The sequence below is a fragment of the Carassius gibelio genome, chromosome A24, assembly GCF_023724105.1.
Source record: "Carassius gibelio isolate Cgi1373 ecotype wild population from Czech Republic chromosome A24, carGib1.2-hapl.c, whole genome shotgun sequence".
NCBI classification, from domain to species: domain Eukaryota; kingdom Metazoa; phylum Chordata; class Actinopteri; order Cypriniformes; family Cyprinidae; genus Carassius; species Carassius gibelio.
In genome coordinates, this window is record NC_068394.1 from 10,274,183 (window position 1) to 10,296,045 (window position 21,863).

At 37.7% G+C, this 21,863-nt stretch overlaps 1 protein-coding gene across 4 annotated transcripts in view; it reads right to left on the minus strand.

Annotated features, from left to right (window-relative positions):
- LOC127946207 (phosphatidylinositol 3,4,5-trisphosphate-dependent Rac exchanger 2 protein) overlaps positions 1-21,128 on the minus strand; it is a 144,202-nt gene extending 123,074 nt beyond the window's left edge. Inside the window, exon 1 of one of the 4 annotated variants that reach the window (XM_052542607.1) lies at positions 20,583-21,124. In XM_052542607.1, coding sequence (XP_052398567.1) covers positions 20,583-20,720 — 138 coding nt within the window. In that variant the 5' untranslated portion in view covers positions 20,721-21,124. Of the gene's footprint in view, positions 1-20,582 lie in introns of all 4 variants that reach the window. The other 3 variants (XM_052542608.1, XM_052542609.1, XM_052542610.1) reach the window with 3 other exon arrangements.
- Between the last annotated feature and the right edge of the window lie 735 nt (positions 21,129-21,863).

Consider the following 21,863-nt stretch of genomic DNA (forward strand, 5'->3'; position numbering starts at 1 on the left):
AAAGGCTATAAGAAGCTCATTTCTAAAATTTTTGCTTTGTTAAATATGCATGCTAAATACATGGTACATGTTGAGACAAAGACTGAAAGAATGTCTTGGGTTACGTGTATCACCATGGTTCCCTGATAGGGAACAAGACGCTAAGTCCTCTAGCGGACACTTGGGGGACTGCTGCCAGCAGGACTGGTGTCTGAAGCACGTGTGAAAAAACTCTAATCCTATTGGCCTACGTACCCAGTGACGTCACAGGCGGCACCTACAGATCACTTAGTTGTCTGAAGGAGACGTGAAACAGTGAGGGGGCCTAGCATCTCCTCTTGGGGAACAAAATGCCAACTATGCCGTGCCACATCCCTGTCCATCTGGTGAAAGAGCACCAAGGAAGTGATAGACATACACCTAACCTTTCCTCAGAAAGAGGCCAAGCCACTGACACCCCGGGCCGCTCACATTGCTTGGCAGTACTGGGGAACCCAGTTTCAGATGAAAGAGGGACATCCACAACAAGCTAAGAACCCAGCTACGCTATCCGAGCAACACTTTAGCCTGATAATACAAGGAGCACAGATAGAGGCTACCCTCTTAGAAACACTAGCAGGGGGTGTAGCACAGCCTAGATAGGGGCTCCAGGGGACCACTACTTAAAAAAACTAGTAAGGGGAGTTTTGAAGATTACCAAGGCCACAGAGAGAGGGTTGTCCAAGGGAAGCAGTGGTGGAAAGGGTACTGAAAAAATATACTGAAGTAAAAGTAACATTACACTCCAAAAAAAATTGTGTGAATAGAGTAAAAAGTACTTGTCTGAAAAAGAAAAACTACATGAGTAAGAGTCAAAGAGTCGCTTATTTAAAAGTACTCATAAGTTGTGAGTAGTGAGTACTGAGCTGTCAATTCTACCCACAAAGAAACCAATCAGATGTGCCATGCGAATAATGATGTGATTATTTCAGATTTATGTGAGATCAGATATCAGTTAGAACCTATTGACCTGTGCCATCTAGAGTTTCACGACAGAGCTTTCTATATATTGTCAAAATGCTGAAAATATTGAGATTTCATCCCAGCACTACATGGTACAGTTCCATCGTGTTGTTTTGGACATATACCATGGTTGAACTACGGAATTGCTTGAAAATTGAAAAAAGGTCACTACAAAACTACAATTTAGTGACAGTACAGAAAACGAGGCATTTCCTGTTAGCATATCTGTCTAAATGGCTCACCTCGTCCTCTCTGCTGAGTGAGTGGGTCTATAACACTAGGCCAAATAACCAAAGAGAGGCTCTCCACTGGCAAGATAACCACATGCAAACTGAGTGTGCTGATTACAAGGCCGAGAACTAACCACTTATATATTTCATCAACTAAAATTAAACCGTTCCAGAACACTCTCCAAATGAAAAGCTAAATGAAAGGGCGAATACGGAAGGAGGTAATGAAACACGTTTCTTGATTGCAGCTCAGCTGCGCAGCTAAAGCCTTGGTGCTGATTATGTTTCTGTAGCTGTGCTCCACAGCTACACCGGCTGATTAGCAAGTCTAATGAACAAACATGTGGAGTGTCAGCGAACGGCACCTTGCATTGGATTGACAGGGCTGCTGGTTTGCGCTTATCAACATGTAACTTCAGTTTACATTTGCATACAATTTCATGTCATCTGAGCCTTAGAACAACATCTGTCCCACTGCGATGAGGTTCTGCAGCTTTTAAAGAGATAGCTCACACAAAAATGAAAATTCTGTCATTAATTACTCACCCTCATGTCGTTCCAAACCCATAAGACCTCTGTTCATCTTCAGAACACAACTTAAGATATTTTTGATGAAATCCAAGAGCTTTCTCACCCTGCAAACCACGTTCAAGGCCCAAAAAGGTGGTAAGGAGTCGGACATCAGTAAAACAGTCCATGTGACATCAGTGGTTCAACCTTAATTTTATGAAGCCCCGAGAATACAAAAATAACGATTATATTCAACTTCGTCATGTGCTCACATGGTAGTAAAATTATCTTTGTTTTCTGAAGATGAATGAAGGTCTTACGGTTTGGAATGACATAAGGGTGGGTAAATAATGACAGAATTTTCATTTTTGGATGAACTTTCACTTTAACCTTTTTAAGTCATTTCAGTCCTATCCCAAATTCCACAGAGACTACTAGTCTCATTAGATTTTGTCAAGATAAAAAAATAAAATAAAAAAACTGCTTGCAATAGAGATTTAAGGAATAGCTGACTCCAAAATCTCAGGTACACAATAAGATTTTTTAAAGAATGTAGGTGACCAAACTGTTTCAGGTCCCACTGACTTCTGAAATCTTTGTCATTATTATGGAAGCCACTGTGACTCAGAAACATTTGGACACCAACAGAAAAAATATAAGTTATAAACCATATAAGTTTGAATCAACATGAGGGTAAGTAAATGAAAACTGAATTTTACTTTTGGTCAAATATTCCTTTAAAGAAGGAATAGTTTTGTTTTGTCCACAGCCAGAAAAAAAAAAAAAAAAGAAAAAAAAAGAACCTGATTCCAGTACCCATTGAGCATGAGTCTTGGGTCACTAAGGAACTTCAGGATGGAAAGGTGGATGTGATCCAAGAAGACTACCGGAAAAAACAACTTGTCCTCACACACACTCCAGAACACCTCACAAGTCTGCAGTCCTAAACAGTTCCAAACTCATGGATGTGAACCATATGCAGACAAACCAACATTCACCTGCTGGCCACTGTCTCGTCTTCTTCAGCTTCAGACGGAAGCTTGCTGCAGTAAATCCAGCCTTTATTAGACAGCCAGCTGACCGAATATGAGAGCGCTCTGAACCTGCACCGAGCCATGAAGTCATACTCATACTAATATCTTCACCAGGAGCAGAAAAAGCCAGCATGGTTTCATTTAAAATCTTACAGAAAAATTTTCAGACTGAATGTGTTAATTTATTTCCAAAAAATCATACTGACCCCAGACTTTTGAACGTTGTATGAATATTTAATCTATGTATGAACAATTCTTGAAATTATTTTTATTTACTGCCTCCAGGAAGCAATAAATGTAAAGTGGCATGTGTATGTTTGTATGTATTTGAATATGTTTACTCATTTTCCTGCTAAGCAGACATGCCAGCCGTCAAACTCCTACACAGTGGCTTGGGCTCATGCTCTGTTTACGTCTCATGTGTATACATGTGTGTGTTGAAAATTACACAGCGCCAAGCTTCACTGTATAACTTTGCAGTGACAGTTAGACAGGCATTACCAGTTTCCTTATGTCAGGCCATAGCTTTAACAAGCCACACTACTTATGGTTATGTAATACTAAATTGCAGCATCTTATCCATACCTCAAATGTTATGAGTACGGGAGGTATACCTGTCAATGAATAGCTGTCAAAAGTCAATGACAGGTTTGCACACAAGATTTCTGACACAAATCATTTTCCCTTCTACCACAACTTATTGATGACAGCTGATTGACAGGCATAAAATGTTGTCATGAACGATAAATGTTATCTTTCTCTGCAACAACACAAGACAAGTAGAGAGATCAAACCCAAGCCCATTCAAAATGATAATACAATTATACAAGTGAATAATACAAGACTAGGGATGCACTAATATTAGAATTATGGCCAATAAAAATAATCTGATAATTATTTTCATGTTATTGCCAATAACCAACATTACATTTCTATACTATTTTGTCATCACAAGCATCACCACATTATAAATGCAAACCTTTATTTAAAATAAAGTTATATTTTGCTAATGAATTATACTGTTACTATATATATATATATATATATATATATATATATATATATATATATATATATATGTATGTTATTAACTTAAATAGGGAGTTAGATGACGGCAAAGAAAATCTAAATGTAAAAATAATATGATTTAAAAAATATTTTTCATTTATTTTTATTATTATTATTGACACTAATTATTTATCAATCTTGTAAACCTATAGGTTAAATGATCATACACATAAATATCTAACATTTGCCAATATATATATATATATATCTATATAGATATATATAGATATATATAGATAGATAGATAGATAGATAGATAGATAGATAGATAGATAGATAGATAGATATATAGATAGATAGATAGATAGATAGATAAACAGAGGAAGCTAAGGGTAACAGAATGGAAATACAGCATGACATTTATGGTCATTGACAGGTAACGTATACTTTTCATGCCGGCTGAAATGCAGACACTCTCCATTCAAAATATAATTCTGTGAATGGCTTCTTTGTTCAGCGATGATCTCTGTTTTATGGTAATTGGGTCAGGCTTTAATTCAGTCAGTGAAAGAAAACATTCAGAGCCTGTTGGATCCACCAAGACTACAGAAGTCTGAGCAGTTTTTTGGAAGAAGAAAAAAAGGATAAAGATATTCATAATTATTAATAAACTTATTCACATGTTAGTTGTAAAACATACTGCAACATAGTCAAGACAGGTTATTAATTTGGTTATCTCATCTCCTTCACTAAGTCAAGGGGTCAATGGTTAACTGATGATCTTTTTAACTATGAATACTAATACTAATAATCATTATAATTAGTAGTAGTATAAACAATTCTGAGAAAATAGCCTGTGCTTTTCTTCCTGTGGAGGAAAAACTCAATTTACCAGGGCCTATTTCTGCAGAACATCAACCAAGCCTGCATGCCATGAGGCTTTGTGACAGTGTGAGACTTTATACCAAATTCGGAGAAAGACAGCACGAGCAACAAAACACTTTACATGAAGGATTCAAAGACGAGCATGAAACAAGCCTGTGTTTTATGGTTTCTAATAACACCATCAGGATCCGCAGACATCCACAGGAAACGCTTACTATAAATACATGCTCTGAGAGCTAACATGCTGGTTTGGGACATGCTAAAAACCCATAGACTTTGTTATTATTAACAAAGACAAGGCAGTTTTTCGATATTATTTTTGTCCAAAAACGCCCACCTGTCTACAGGCATGTAACCACTTTTTCATGTGTATTCAACCTCAGACGGTCAGGCAGCATAAGGCAGTATACACCCTGCAGAGGAAACTTCCATATGCTTGGTTTTTGGATGCTGGATATTGATTAGGGCTGGTAACAGATGTGAAAAAGAAATCATTCCAATGCACTGAGAATCTAGAATCAATTCCAAAGTTTGGAATCAATTCCATCAAAGGGAACTGAGTTGTTTTTCAATTTAAAAGAGATAAATTGGATTACACTGTTCAGGCTGGGTCATAAAAGATATTTGTTGGTGAATTTGACAACAACGCTATCCGATTCACAAACATATATGTTTTTTAAGCCACTAAAATTAACCAGTTCATAGAAGTCATTGTTTATGAATCAGACTACACAGATCATGCTATACATATTTGATTGCTAAAAACTACATTGACTACATTGGTCACACTGTATGTTTTTGATTAATAGAAAAGAAGTTCATAGGAGTTATTTGTTTATAAATCAGACTCAACTGGTCACACTGTATGCTTTTGATTAACTAAAAATTACCAGTTTAGAGGAGTGTTTTCTTTGTGAATCGGACTAAACTGGTCACGCTGTATGTTTTTAAGTCACGAAAAGGAACCAACCAGTTCATAAGAGTTATTTGTAAAAACCAACTACACAATACAGATTGCAAACCAACATTCAGAATAAAGGAGTTGATTTAAAAAATAAATAAGAATACACAACTGCTGAAAATGTGAGAAAACAAGATTTTAAGAATCATTATCAGCACTGTACAAATATTAAGAATGTTATTAATCAAAAAATCTATCAGCCAAGTTAATCTAGCAAGGCTTATAACTACTTTAACCAGCTAAAAATGAATCCTAGCTTCTCCAGTCAATTTTGCAGGAGAACAGCAAGGCTCTTCTGGTCCACTGGCTAAACCAGAACAAAACAGGAATGGCTCTTCTTGTTGGTCTTTTCTTTTGAGAAAAATTTGCATGTGACCTCCATATTTTTAAACCTACAACAACTCATGAGAATGATATGAGGAGCGATGGATTGAGGGCCCGTGATTGTGTAATATTAGCTCCCATGACAAATTTTCCAAGTGTCTCAGTGGCATTCAAATGTACAGTGTAATAGCATTTCAGTGTCCCTTATTAATATGTCCATAACAGCAAAATTCAGTGTTACTTCACATGCATTTCAAAGCTAATTGTTGTGCATCAAAGGGTCAAAATCCCATTAGAGACTGGCGTTGGAATGCCCATGACTAAGCTGAATTTTAAGTTGTGCATTTTAAGCTCAGTCAGCATGTGTGGCACATACGACTGTGCTATTGATTTGAGTTCTGTCTTGGGTTATTCAATAAAGCCCATTTTTACTGGATCTGATGCAATTGGGGGTCTTGGAACCTCAAACTTGGTCGCAATTGGATGCTGTCAGTGGAGGGAAAGAGAAAGCAACTTTGTCTTTTCTTTTGGAGATCCCTAAAGACAGCTTGAATGTCAATGAAAAGGGCTGACCAAAAGTGCCCCCTCCAAGTGCTTTGGGATCAATGCCATCTTTGTGTATGAATGAACAGTGGCCCTCACTAACCCCTTCAGCATGCCAGCCACTCCGCTGGAGGCCGGGACTAGTTAGCAGAGCACAAGAGACAGGGAAGATGGCACCAGCGGCCTGTTGCAGATCACAGTGGAGCCACAAAGGACAATCCTGCAAAGGTTTGAGGTGAATCAGACTTTGGAAGGCATCGTGGAGTCTGTCAATGAATACGAATGGGGGTTAGCTTTAAAAACTGTACTTGTGCTTTTCAGTTCCCAGATGCTAGCCTTTAACTGACCTGTACGATTAAATATTACTCGCTCAATTTGTCTCCTGGATTGGACTGTTGATTATTTGTACCTCCCACACAATTATTATGCAGCTCAACTGTTTCCAATATGAGAAAATGTTTCTTGGGCACTAAATCAGCATAATGAAATAAAATATATTAAAATTGTTATTTTAAAATGTAATCATTTCACAATTTTGCTGCTTTTACTGTATTTTACTATATTTGTAAAGGATGAGCGTAAGAGGTGAGCATGGGAGACTTCTTTCAAAACTTCAAAATCATACAACAACATGTTTATTATTTATATTTATTTTATATATTCAGATTTTCATCTGTTTCTTTAATTAGCATGTGGATGACACCTCTTTATAAACTTGTCTGATGAAGGCTGGTTGAATCCAAAACCAGCCTAATTATACATACTTTCAAACTCAACTAGTCTGTAATGTTGTCACCATTACATTTAGTTCCTGTCATGTCTGTTATGAGCTCTCATTAGTCACCATGGTTTCTGATTAGTTAATCCTTGTCCAGCTGTTCCTGCTTAGTTCCCTAGTTTACCATGTGTGCAATTATAGGACTGATTTTGTTCTATCCTTTGTCAATTAGCTTATGTTATGTGTTGTGCCATATCAGTATTCTCAGTAAAGTCAGTTTAGAATTATGGATCTTCGTTTGCTGTCCTCATTCTTCACTGACCCGTGACAAATATTTAGTTTTTCTTAAAACACTGTCATCAACATGTATGTAGAAATGAAAATCTTCTGGCTGGCATTTGGAATATTTTTCTAAACAATGGATTGCAAACTTGTGGCACAATTTGCATTATGCTAAACAAAACACCTCCTGTTACGCCTGATGTCATCCAAACGCATGCTGAAGGAAAAGGAAAAAATACATGCTTAACTATTATGTCATGATGACGGGCTTGAAATGATGGTCTCTGACTAATAAAATGATCAAGTTACCAGTAATGACTCAGAAATAGGAAAATACAAACACATAATATGCGTCACAGAAACATGGCTCTAATTCAATGTGGTTTTGCTGGACATTTCATGCAGACCGAATCGTGAATGTGAGCAATAAGAAAGTAGGCGGTCTTGGCTATTTTGTAAATAACAAATTGTGCATCGCAAGACATACTGCTGTCAATCCAGACTTGTGGCATGAACGTAAAGCTGCTGAGCCCTTGTTGAAATTGAATGACATTTTATTTTTACAGACAGTACACCTCATTTGTGCTAAGATTTTCAAAAGCTATGGACAGTCACGCAGCCTACCAATAACATCAGGAAGGCAGTACGGTTATGAGCTCCTGGCGGTATAGCAAACAGGCGTCCTCCAGCGATAAAATCACTGAACATGAATATGGTGATGTCAAGGAAGTCCACAGAGCACAGATGCTCATACTTGCCCCCACACACTCAGTTGAACAACCAATTAGCTATCCTAGGTGAAAAAGAAATACGCTTAAGTTTTACTAATATTGATGCACTTATATTTTTATTATTATCCTATACAAAGTGCATTGTCACAAGTCAATCAGGCTCATCACCCACAGCACACTCCCACTCTTTTTTGTTGTTTGACTCCTTAAGATTGCTGCAGATCTGTAGCAGAGTTTATGTTCTCAATTTAAATGGTTCCATGTTCTTCATAAATGTGGAAGATCCTTATCCTCCCTTTCTGAAACATGTGGGTGCTCCAGCTCACCATAACCTAGCTCCCTCCACATACCACTCCAAAGAGCCCACTCCCTCCTTTACTTCAGCCCTTCCGACACCTCCAGATCTTCTCCCTGACCTGAAGCCCTGTATCCTCTGTGAATCCGCTGGTTCCGCCCAGCATAGAACCCCCTGTTATGCCCAGAAGAGGCCCAACAGCTGCTGCCACTGCACACTAGTGCTCTCAAAATTGCTCAAAAATGACATTCGAATATTTCCTAAAAAAAAACACACGAATATTCGAACTATTCGAACATCTGGTTGCACATGTTGTAAATGACGCGCATTACGTCAATAACAGGACAAAATAATACAAAGAGACATAACTACTTGTATAGGTAGTCTATTTAAGTTTAAACATATTTGACAATGTATTACCTACACAAAAACAAGGAACTCACCTAATATCCAAGAATGCTGACCTTACGCTCTATCATCCTCATGTTCTCTGCGCATAACGGTTTAAATGAACAAACACATTTTGAGTGCTGATCAATAGTTTTGTGCAAGCAATTTAAGGTCGCGACTGTTGTCCCAAATATAGCAGGCTTTATTCAGTGATTGAAACAAATATTATTAATATTAATTGAAGTTTTGCATATAGAGCTGACATTGAATGCTCCGAGCGAGCGGTGCTGTGGTAAACATGGAACTTTTCCTTGACATGAAACGATAAATAATCAAACCTCGGTTCCATTGCTTGACAGAACTCCCCGAAGCCTGCCCCATCCGCGATACTGATCTGTCTCATGTCCTTACAAATGAACCAAATGACCAAATGGCCTCTTGTCGTGTTGCATACAAAGAGCTTGTGGCGGGCGATGCAAAGTAACGTTAAGTGTCAAGACGTGACTGTTTAGCTGGAGTTCCACACATTATGCCATGCTCATTTGGGTGCACATTTTTGAGATGTGACCTCATGTTGCTAATGGTCAAATGGTATGCTAACTGTATCTTAAATAGCTTGCATTAAACTTTATCTCGCGGGTCAACAATTTTTAACTCACTTTCTCTGCTGCAGTCGCATGAAGCGGTCTCCCATGAAGATGGGTCAACTTACAGCAATGATGCTGTGCCAGACAATGCGACTCCTGTGACCTGTCCCCCACTCGCAAAGCAGACAACCATGCCTCTACTACCGCGGACGTTTTTTTCCCCCTTTCTTTTATTTTTTATTTGAATATTAATTTTCAACTTCGAAATTAGTTTTTTTAAAACTACAGTAGAGATCTAGCCATAGAGGCCGAGGTTGGGGTTGGAGCCAGGGACTCTGAGGCAGATCCGCCATGGCCTCCCGAGTCTCCAGATATGCCCTGGAGGTCCTCTACTCCACCCTGTTCCTGCACCAGCACCCCCCCATTAATAATTATAAAGCATTAATCACCAGCACCTGATCTCACTCACCAACACAAAAGCACACCTCCCTTTAATTTGTCCGATCTCGTAGCTGCACAGCGGAAATCTCCCTGCATCGACTCCTCTAACTTGCCTTTATCTACCTCTTTGTTAGCATGAACCTCCTAGACTCCTGTGTTTCTCCAGCATTCTCCAGAGGTTGTTTTTTTTTTTTTTTCTTCCAAGTCTACGTCTCTCCTGAGATATGTGCATCAATTCCTCCATCCGTGTCACCCCACTGTTTGCACTGAGAAAACCAATCTAATTCCAGCCATCTATACCATACATGTATCTCTTGTTGATTTTCTGAGTTCGTGTGTTGCATGCATAATGTTTTATTTTGCAACAACTTTACGTACGTTAAGTGCTCTTTAAGATGAACTTTAAACTAATTGCAGTTTATTTCAATTTAGTTGTTAAAATGGAACAACTTCAAGCATCTTTAGTGTAATTTAACTGTATATTATTTAAAATGCACTCTTATACTTCTTGAAGCACAGTTGTATTTTAAGCCTCCCTTTAAAATTCTTCAGGAGCATATCAGCTCATTAGAAATGCATTACTATTAGTTTGTTATAAAGCTATTTTAGCATTCTAAAATGGTATATTAAAAAGTACAAGATTCATACAATTGACACACATGAACACACTTACACAAAACTTTAATATACTATATCTTGTGTACATGGCAAAAATACATTCCCTGACTATATTAAAAGTAGAGCAGCATATACAAACTAAATATCAGTGGGATGCTATAACAGAACTACAATTTGTAGAACATTTCTTAGTTATTTTATTTTAAGGTGTCCTTGTAACATTGTAATTATGCATTGAAGTACTGAGTAATATTAAATAACTACATGTACTTACGGTTGAGTTAGGATTAGGGTTTGGCCTAGGGTTACCTGCATGTAATGATGCATAATTAATTTTTATTATGATAGAAATTACATGTAACATTTGTAACAAGGATGTCTTAAAATAAAGTGTTACCCATTTCTTTTACAATTGTATTACTGGAATGTACACTATGAATATTCCATCACTGAATAAAAAAATTATCACAATGCAATTTTCTGCACACAAATAAAGATATTACTGAAAAACCATAAAACACAGTGCATTTTTTATAAACTCAAGTTAAACCTGCTAATAACTGAACCAAAAAACATTTTAAATGTCACCATCTTCATAGTCTTCTTCAAGTGGAGAATCCCTTTACTTTGAGTTTGAATGATAAAGTCGGTTCTCTGGTGAACTGGCAACCAGTGGAGAGATCTGAGGATAGGAGTGACATGTTCATGTTTATGACAGTCTGCCCACAGCATTTTGGACTAGCTGAAGGCGACTTAGATATACCACAATATAAAGTGTTGCAGTAATATAGCCGAAATGTAACAAATGAATGAACAGCCATTTCTGTGATTGAGAGTGAGAGAGTCTTTGATTTTAGACAATAGACATGGCTGACAGAAGCTACAGAGGAGCTGTGTTTGCCAAATTTTAAAGGCTGATCAATAAGAACACCTTTGTTCCGCACCCGTGAGGATCTAAAGGCAGATAAACTCTCCAAATCAGGGTCTAACACTGAGAATTCTCCTTCATAATTAATATGAAATCAAAACATAATTCCCAATTACTTCTTTGCTCGCCTCTTTGATCTGATTTTAATTTGCCTTCTATTGCAACAGCAACTGATCTAAAAGAAAGAAAGAAAGAAAGAAGAAACTACATAAAAACAAATGATGATTAGTGATGTGTTTTCTTTTTAACAATGACATTTCAATGTACCTGGTGGGTAATATAATCAAAACCTTCTCAGTCATAGCAGTTTCATTGCATAATTTTTTACCCTCCTTCAAACGGGCAACAAAGTTGTCAAAACTAAACAAAATCACAAATCAAAAAGCACTGCTCTATTTGGCTAGACAGCTCTAGACAAAGTAATTGTATGGTTGTAATAATGTGTTGTTTTTAAAACAAAAATTCTCAATTACTTACACAATTAGGTCAAATGACAAACTAATTCTACTACTTAGACTTCAAGGAACCATATCCAGTGGCTATAGTTGCTAGATAACTAGCAAGTAAGTGTAATGTTACAAGTGTTACAGCTGTTAACATTAGCATTTCCTGTGTTAACTAATTTTAGCAAATGCACACTAGTATTATCCACCTAGGAAAAACTCAGAAGTGAGCTCAAAGTTAGTTCAACAAATAGAACTTACCACTGAAGAGGAGTTTCTGTGGTCAATATCAGTCCGTGTCTGCTTCGACTTAGCAGACGCACCTTTTAAGCACCTACTGTATACTGTATTAAGCTGTTCACGGGAGGCGGGAGCTCACCTGAATTTCTAGTCGGGAAAATAAAACATAGCGAAACTGGGATGATTTCTGCTAAAAACATGCTACCATCTGAACAGCAGATAGCAGAGTGATTGGTCTATTACCTGCAAAGCCGATATTAAAAGCTTGGCTCCCATTAGACAAACTGAATGTAGCTGCTGCGCTTAAAATAAGACAAGTAACAGAAATTAAATGTTTACAGAGAGTCACAAAACACTGAGGTTCCAAATCTACACACATAAACGCTTTAAGAAGCTAGGAAAATAAATTTAGAAAAATGTATGTTCTATTCACTTTAACAGTTCACCCAATGAGCAGTGACTTGTCCCTCCACTTAACATCACCAAAAATGTTCACGTTTCAAAAAGTTAATTGAACAATTCATCAAATAATCCATATGAATCGTGTGGTTTCTTCCAAGTCCTCTGAAGAGACACAATTGCTCTGTACAACTTAACAGTTTTAATTTAGACTTGTATTCACATCTATCGATGCACATACACACGCACATCAGAACTTGTAAACGGAAGCTCAGACATGCTCAAGAACCAATCAGGTTTTGTAACTCGTTACGCAAGCACGCCCGATCTTCCACAAAAGTCTGTTTTTGTGTATCACGCGGTAGGTTGAGATTGTTTAAATTTAGGAATATAAACAAGTAAGCAAATAGGGATATTAAGCGTATCTTTGGAAAAATAATTTATGCACTTAAAATAATACGATGTTGAAATGCTTGTGGATAGTACGGTTAATAGCCTATTACAATGAATGCATCATGAAAAGTATTTAAAAGTGAAATTTAAATGTATTTGAACTGTATTACAAGATGCCTAGATTGTTTCATGATTACATACAAGTAAAAACCAACAACATATTGATTTTAAGTATGCTTATTACTAAGTTGACAAAATTATATTTATATTACATTATAAGTTATAAGTACAAAGTAAAAATGCAATTGCATATTTTAAAGACCTAACTTTAATATATTTATGTGCGAGTGAATTCATATAATTTATAGAATATATATTATAATGTAAAAAAATTTTGCAAGATATCTTCCTTTTTTTTCAAAAAAAAAAATGCTGAAACACATTCATGACATAATGACAAATATTTTAAATATATTGCAGCATAGGTCTACATACATAAGATACATATACTTTAAAACCACTAAAAGCTGTATATTTTTACTACATTCTTGTACAGTATATATAAAATATATTAAGTAAGATTATTACAATAATTATGTTTTAAAAAATGGCACCAATAATAGTTGTGTTTTAACATATTTCTTAAAACCGTAACTTAGCATTTATTATCAACGTACTTCTAGTATACTTTTAAAAATGATGTTAAAATGCAATTTAGTACATTTTTAATGCACCAGGTAAGCACGTTACGTTAAAACATTACGGGTAAACACTTCAGGAGTTTCGAAGTTTTCATCGGATTGGTTGAATTATTCAGAATTTCTGGGAGATATGTTTGCCGCGTTCTTTAATGTTCCACCTGGAAACAAAGATGCCATGACAACAAATCCCCTCACGAAAGAAGAAAGCGTCATGTTTACAACTGTGACAATGAGCATTTATCAGGATCAACTAAACACTGGATTCTCAAAAGTATGTAAAATATTTAAAGTTCGTGGCACAAAATCCTTAAAATATGTCAGAGAGTTTTACACACACCTCAGCATTTCCACGCCCCGAAATGTGCCGCTGAAAAAAAAGAAATGTGATTGGTTGTTTGACATGTCAGTCAAATGGCCTCACGGGTAGGCCTTTGCCAAAGAAAGCTGCCATGGATTCCAAACCTTCGACCATCAGTCTGAAGGTCTGGCTACACGAGAGTATGATGATCCATGCTTTATTATAAAAACATTACCAAAAAACATCTAAAAAATGGTTCTTATTCAGCTGCTGTCTGACAGATGCCCTGGCATAGACTCTAGTCGTGTGGAGCGGCCCATGTGCCTCCACAGCCAGCTGTATGTACAGGGGAAGCAGAGCACAATGTTAAAGGAGAGGAGGGGCAGGAAGGAAGGAAATCCTGCTCACACTGACACAAAAACTGAAAGAACTCACCGGCCAGAGCCCCTCTTAACCCCCTGTGCACTCACAAACATGACACACAAGACTGCACACCAATGTAACAGGACACGGATGGCTCCATGTGTAAAACAATTTCAAAATCACACAAAAAGGCCATTGCAGAACATTCATTTATTTTGTTCACTTTATATTCATTTTGTTACTGTATTGGTCCGGGGGGGACTATAACAATTGCTCCCCAGATGCAAAACGATGAGATAAAACATTTTTAGGATGTTGAGAGTTAAGAGAAATTAAGAGAAGGGCCATAAACGAAATCACCTCAGACAACCAATGTAGATTTAACTGAGACCCAATGATGGAGGGCTTTCACAGGTGATTAGACGCTTCCTATCCATCACGGAAACAAACAACCACAGGACCCCAACATAATTCCTCCCTACCAGTGACAACTTCCTTGTTCTTAAGCCCTATCATGTAAATTCAGACTGAACGCTGAACCTCACCTCTAAATTCCCTCAGGGGCACAAAGACTCTGTTCTCTTCCATGAATTGGACTGTCACTAGAATAGAAAAATGGCTGACACATTTTGCAATCGTGCTGTGCATTTGGAATGAGGTGACCTGCCCTGAGCCTCGGGAAGCTATTTAAGCACACTGCTTAAAAAGAGAGGATAAGATAAAGAAAGGTCTGTCTGCGGCACATGAGAACTCCTATGACCTTACAGTGGAAAAAGAAAGCGGAACTCATTAGAAAGATTGGAATCTTAATGATCCTCTATTTAATCAAGGGGAAAATGCAGCTCTATGTAAACTAAGTATTGGGACATAATGGATGGAACATATGCAGGTGGTAAAGGCTGTAAAGTTTGGCAAGAGACATTGACAGAAAGCGTGTTAAAGTGAGAAAGAAAGACATGCTAGCTTTTGATTGGCTGACAAAGGCCAAAGGTGACAGTGATGGCTGAGTCAACCATGTCCGCACTCCAATTATTCTCTTATTATGCTTCCAGGGCTTTAAACCCAACATGTATGGAGTAATTTTTGTGCCTTTATTGTAGATCCAAGATAGATAGTTTCGCAAACAGTTACCACTTTTCTTTTGGATGAGGTCCACAAGCCTACTTAACGCCTTAAATACTTAAATAAGGATTAATTGTTTTATCCTCTTATATCCCTTATCTTTTTGCCACCTTAATAACTCACATACATAACTAACAAGCACTGTCATTCCAGTGGAAACAATATATAAAAAAGCATCTATCAGTCATCAGTGATAGCTGACCCCACCCTTTGAGGTTTTTTGCAAGCAAACTTTCTGACATCTGTGCAAAATAAAATATATATAAAAAATCTCAAGTAAAAGTGAACGTAAAACATTTTGCCAAGTAACTTTTTGCCAAATCAAATGTTTTTACGAGTCAGTGACTCAACAAAAATGTTGTCAAAGTTTCAAGAGCAAAATGTTTTGAGACTCAAACCAAAGTGTTTAAAAGAAAATAAATTTTGAGAACAATGCATTTTGAGACTCAAAAGTGTCAACCTACACTCACCTAAAGGATTATAAGGAACACCTGTTCAATTTCTCATTAATGCAATTATCTAATCAGCCACATGGCAGTTGCTTCAATGCATTCAGGGGTGTGTTCCTGGTCAAGGCAATCTCCTGAACTCCAAACTGAATGTCAGAATAGGAAAGAAAGGTGATTTAAGCAATTTTGAGGGTAGCATGTTTGTTGGTGCCAGACGGGCCGGTCTGAGTATTTCACAATCTGCTCAGTTACTGGGATTTTCACGCACAATCATTTTTAGGGTTTACAAAGAATGGTGGTGAAAAGGGAAAAACATCCAGTATGTGGCAGTCCTGTGGGCGAAAATGCCTTGTTGATGCTAGAGGTCAGAGGAGAATGGGCCGACTGATTCAAGCTGATAGAAGAACAACTTTGAAATAACCACTCGTTACAACCGAGGTATGCAGCAAAGCATTTGTGAAGCCACAACACGCACAGCCTTGAGGCGGATGGCAGAAGACCCCACAGGGTACCACTCACCATAACCCTGGTTTTAGTGAGAACAATCAACCTTATTTTCCTCATCTCAACAAAGTCATATCTCAAACAGTTTTTTCTCAACTTAAAATCAATCTTTAGGTTGATCTTCACCCATTTACACTATAGTTCAGCTAAATATGTTGAGTTTTCAGCAGTGAGAAATGGGCGAAGAGGATGTGATAATGAAGCCCCCATGTTTCCAGAACACAGATGGATAAACCAGGATACAAAGAGGAAGCAGTTGAGGATGGAGAACTGTGACCCTGAGGGATGGGGTTGGAGGGTTCACTGCCTGGCTGGGAAATTATATACCCCACCCCCCCTCCCCAATCAGTGCTGGTCACATGACACCAACAAATCAACAGGCCTCAGACTGACTGTAAATAAACAGAACAAGAGAAAATGGACAACGAAGCAATTTAAGCATGGCAATGGAGTTAGAAAAAACTCAAAAGTAAACTTAATTAGAAAAATAAAATAGATTATAATCAAGCAAGAATAAAAATGTACAAGAATCCAAGGCTTTGCTTTGCAATTGCTAAGGTATGCCAAGTGTTTTGATGTTATGTGGAACAGTTGAATATGTTTGAAAAGACTAAGTTGTCTGAACAACAAGATCAATTTACACTTGGCCAGGTCACATTTTGTATGCATCTTAAACCACCTTCTAAGTGATCGAATGTATCTCAAATGTGTTTTAGAGACTTTACTAGTTCTCAGATCAGAAAAAGACTTACACATAGGCACTGGTTTATTATTTAAGTCAACTCTGTGTTCAATTTGTGTGTGTGGGTAAGCTGCCCCGCTATTTTTGTTCTAATGATTCAAACAGAATCCTACATTGTCAAGTAACTTTGTACCACATAATCTTCAAACAAATTTGTAAATAGACCAAGAAATGTCTACGGGTACTTTTAAAACTTGTGTTTACCCCAAAAGCAAAATGAAAGCAATTGCAGTTTGTGGTGCAAAATCCCTTTTTGAAGTTTTATTATTAAGCATTAAAAAAGTACATTGGGTGGTCAATTCCTCCGAACCCACAGGGTATTGTGAAAGAAAAACGCTGCAGAGGGACCACTTAATCCAGAGCTAAGACTCCAGAGAACACAGTATGCACCAACACGGCTGTTTTCCAACTGAAGGAGGACATAAAAGCTTTCCCCCTGTTCACTCCTGTTGGAATCACTCTACAAGTACTGATGAATACTCATGCTGGTCAGTTGTACTGCTCAGTTGTTTGAGTGACTTATACAATAAGCTCAATGGCATATACAGTGAGAAAAAAAACCCTTACCGAGGATCATCATTCTTAGCCTCTAGTTAACAAATATAAACATGATTATCTGAAACCTCCCATTATCAGATCTATATCGAGCTGTTACATAAGCCATTCTAGGGATATCTCAGTAAAGATCTTTTAAGATACTTCCTCCATCTGATGTGAATTGCCAGACACTGTTCTTGGCTCATCTCTGATAGCCATACACAATTGCATAGCATGCCAAGTAACTGTCAGTTAGCGCAGCTGGCATTTTACACTAAATACCAACTCAACAACAACTTTTAAGAGCAATTCCTCTCCAAGAACAAACCAACCATGATGGATATAGTGGGTTTAACTAATCTGATGTAGTCAAATCTCCCCTGAAATTCAAACAAGGCAACTTATCCACCATTGTTTCCTAATTTCTTCTAACCTCTTCGGAATTCCTCCACCAGGAAATGTACTGTACAACCGAGGGCAAAGAACCCGGGCTCTTACGTCACAGTGCCAGTTCCACCGGGGAGCCTTATTGTCTGGAAGCAACCCCCTTCATCTAATTCTCACAAACACAAAATGCCCTCTGTTCAGCATGGCACCAGTCTGCTGGGCCCTCCAGGCCATGAAACACCACCCCCAACAGCCATTGTCCTCTACCACGGTCTGTTGTTATCATCTAACTTCAATTCTGCACAGGCTTCGTTTAGCCTACCAAACACTGCCCCCTTTTTGTTTTTGTTTTTTTGGTCTAGACAGGAATTCAAGTTAAGCCACATGGGCATTTCTAAGCAAGATGATTGGTTAAAAGTGACCAGTCACAGACCTGCAATTGCACCTGTGGAGGCTTTGATCCTTGAGAGCATGTGAGTGATATTTCCCAGCGACTTGATAAAGGTTCTTCCTTACCTCCCAATCACACTCAGGGGTACAACGACAAGCTTTCATCATCAAAAGAAGAACTTTATCCCCTCTGAAGAAATCATGTTTTACTGCTAGCAATAAAACAAACTGAAATGTTTGGTTGGAATTATTCTATACGATCTCCACAGGCTAATGGTTTATTTAATTGGATCGAAATGGTCTGAACAGAGAGATTTCATTTAGTCTGAATGAATTTGAAAACCACTTGTGAATGTAAGCATGTGAATGTGCATGAAGGGTGGGAAACACAGGTCATTGCTACATATCAATCACAAGGATGTTTCATCTAATGGTTAAACTTGAATCATTTCAGACTTTTGAAAACGCAGTTTCATGCTTTCTTTGCTTTCTTCAGTTTTAGATAAATATCTAGCTTCAAACTTTAAACATGAATAAGTGATTAGCCACCAATTTCCTTATTCAAATAATCTTGCATAAACTATGCATTACACACACGCACACACACACAAAACATTTCCTTTCCTTCCAGTCTTCAATTCCCCTGTCAGGCTGAAGGGCTTACAGTATTCCGTTCCTCCAGTAGAGGCAGAAATTATATTAGTTGGTACAGTCCCACAGTGCGCCAGTCTGAGGTTTTCACTTTCGGTCCACCTGCTTTGCCTCAGTTCTTGGCTCAGACTCAAAAGCATTTACCTACTCTGCTCACTGAGCCTGAGCAAATCATGGACAGATGAATCCATGCTAAAGACCAAAGATCCAGTATTGAGATTATAATCATGCATAATGTTTACATTTTTCTGTTTAAGATCAAAAAAATCAAATTCAATGTTATTGTCATTTTCATCTGCAAGATTCAGTGCTGCATATCTCAGTTGGGACTCCTCAGTGGAGACTTCTACTCAAGTCTTCGACTTCTGAAATGCTTCTCCTGAGCAAAAGACCTTAATCTCCGCAATCTCGTTTTCAAGTTTCAGAAAGAGTTCTCAATAATGTCTCAGTTCCGCAATCAAAACTCAAGAGAAGTCAGTGCTGTCCACAGTATATGTGAACATTTCCCTGGTAGCACTCGTACATCACAGAGACGTCTATTTGACATATTTTTAAGAATGTTTGCTCATCTGCCATACATCTATAGGACGTTTTCTATCAGATGTCAAATGGTCGTTTTGTCTAATGATGTTGATTTAGAATGTATGAAAGAACTGACATCTTAGAGACGTCTATCAGATGTTTGTACACAGTAGATGCTTTCTCGATTAAACGGCCTTTAACAGACATCTTGGTTGTGTCTCATTTGTGTCGATTTTCATTTTAGAAGAAACATCTGAGGCGAAACTGATATGTAGGCTACAAAAAAGCAACTGAGCATTAGTCTCCTGAGCTATAAAACCTCTAAGCAGTGAACGTTTTCTCTGTTAATCCAAACACTGACTGTGTTCTCAACAGGAACTGGAGAAAATCTCTCCAATGCAGACAAAAAAAGAGGGGGAAAACAAAAAGCACCGATTAAATTGAGACAAATTACTCTGTGATTTTTCTTCTTAGACAGAGCTACAAACCAAAGCGATCAGCGGGACTGACAGACATGGCACGGCCTGGGTTTTGAGGTTCACCGCAAGACCTCTGATGCTGCTGATTCACTGTAAACATAGCCTACTAAACAGACGCGTTTACTACAGCCCATCTGCACCGCAAGCGAGCGACGCGACGACAAAATAGAACGCGCCCAGGATGCGAATTTTCCACTTAAACGCACATAGTTTTGCAAGTAAGCATTCAAATGTTTAAACCGGGATTTAAATTATTTTAAAGTATTTCCATTGCGCCAAAAAGACGATAACATGATGGTGTTAACCATATCAACAGCGTTCAGCGAGAAGTGACCCTAAAGAAACTTAAAGATGTGCGCGTTTACATCCTACGTTCGTTCTACTTTGTCGCGTGGCCAGCCGTATCGATAGGAAATGCTTCTGGAGCTACCTGGGCTAAAAATATATGATATTATCCACACACACACACACACAAAATTACCCAAGTCGCACTCACCGAGAGAAACTCCAGCGTCCCAATATAATCCCGTTCGGTCTTCAGAAGTTCGTTCAAAACACAAACTCGCAAACGGAGCTGTTTCTCTAAATCTTTCCCACTTTGGGCAGCGTGGTCGGCTTTGCTCTCCTCAGTCATTTCAATGGTCTTCTTAAGAGTCTTCAACGTTGCAAGAGCATAAGTTTAAACGAACTGACTCCGGCTGGAGGATTGAAACATGATGGGGAAAGCAGCGGACAAAGTCACCAAGAACGCACGAACACAATTTACAAACAATCTACGAACCGGCTGCATTCAGAAGCAGCATCAAAGTTCAGCACTACTGTACACGCCTGAGAGTTATGGCTTCTGGACATCAGTCAAAAACTTTGCTCTATGGGACTCCCAAAGACCTGCGTCCCAAATCCAGCCTCCCTCCAGCATTGAAAGGACAGGAAATAAACGGCTGGGAATTCGTGCCAGCACAGTGGGGAAATGTTGATGACATTGGGGGTAATTACAATGCAAGCCTTTCCCAGACTCCTGTGTTAGTTACATTACTTTGAAAAGCTGAATGGGAGTAAAGAGTAGAGTTATGTTAGTTATGTAATAAAGTGTAATGATGTAATAGGGAGGAAAGTTTAAAAATGCCTCACAGATTATTCAGTTTTTGGATTTTGTATTTTATTTGTTTGTTTGTTTTTCGTCTGGTATACTAAATATATACTGGGAAACTGTATACGTAGCCTAATACATTAGCTAATACATTTTGTGTTTAATTATGATTTTTTTTTTTTTTTCAGTACAAAAGTAAAGAAATAGAGCTTGCAGTTCTTTCTTCTTCTTTTTTTTTTTTTTTTTTTTTACATTAGCATAAGCCATTAAAGTGTCTTACATGGCGTGCATTAATGAATCCGTCTCTGCTTTCCCTGAAATCATTAAAGCGTTAAAAAGAGTGAAGAAGAAATAATCTTTATGAGCATCATCAGAACTTATATGTTCCCATTTGGTTAGATAAAAATTTAGCCTACAGTGTAATGAATAAGTTATTGTGCTGTGTAGAAATTAACAATTTTCTACTTCAAAATTTCATGTTTGATTCAATGCCTTTTCTTTGTAATAATTAAATTTACTGAACTTCCAAGTGTAAATTGTTTCTGCACCATTTTTATATCCGACAAGAAACAACTAATCCCATGATTTTCTTGTTATTGAATGCAAGAAAACCCCTAAAACTTCTAGAAAGTTTTTGTCAATTTGTTTTAATGAATTGGTTATATTTAAGTAAAAAAAAATTAATTT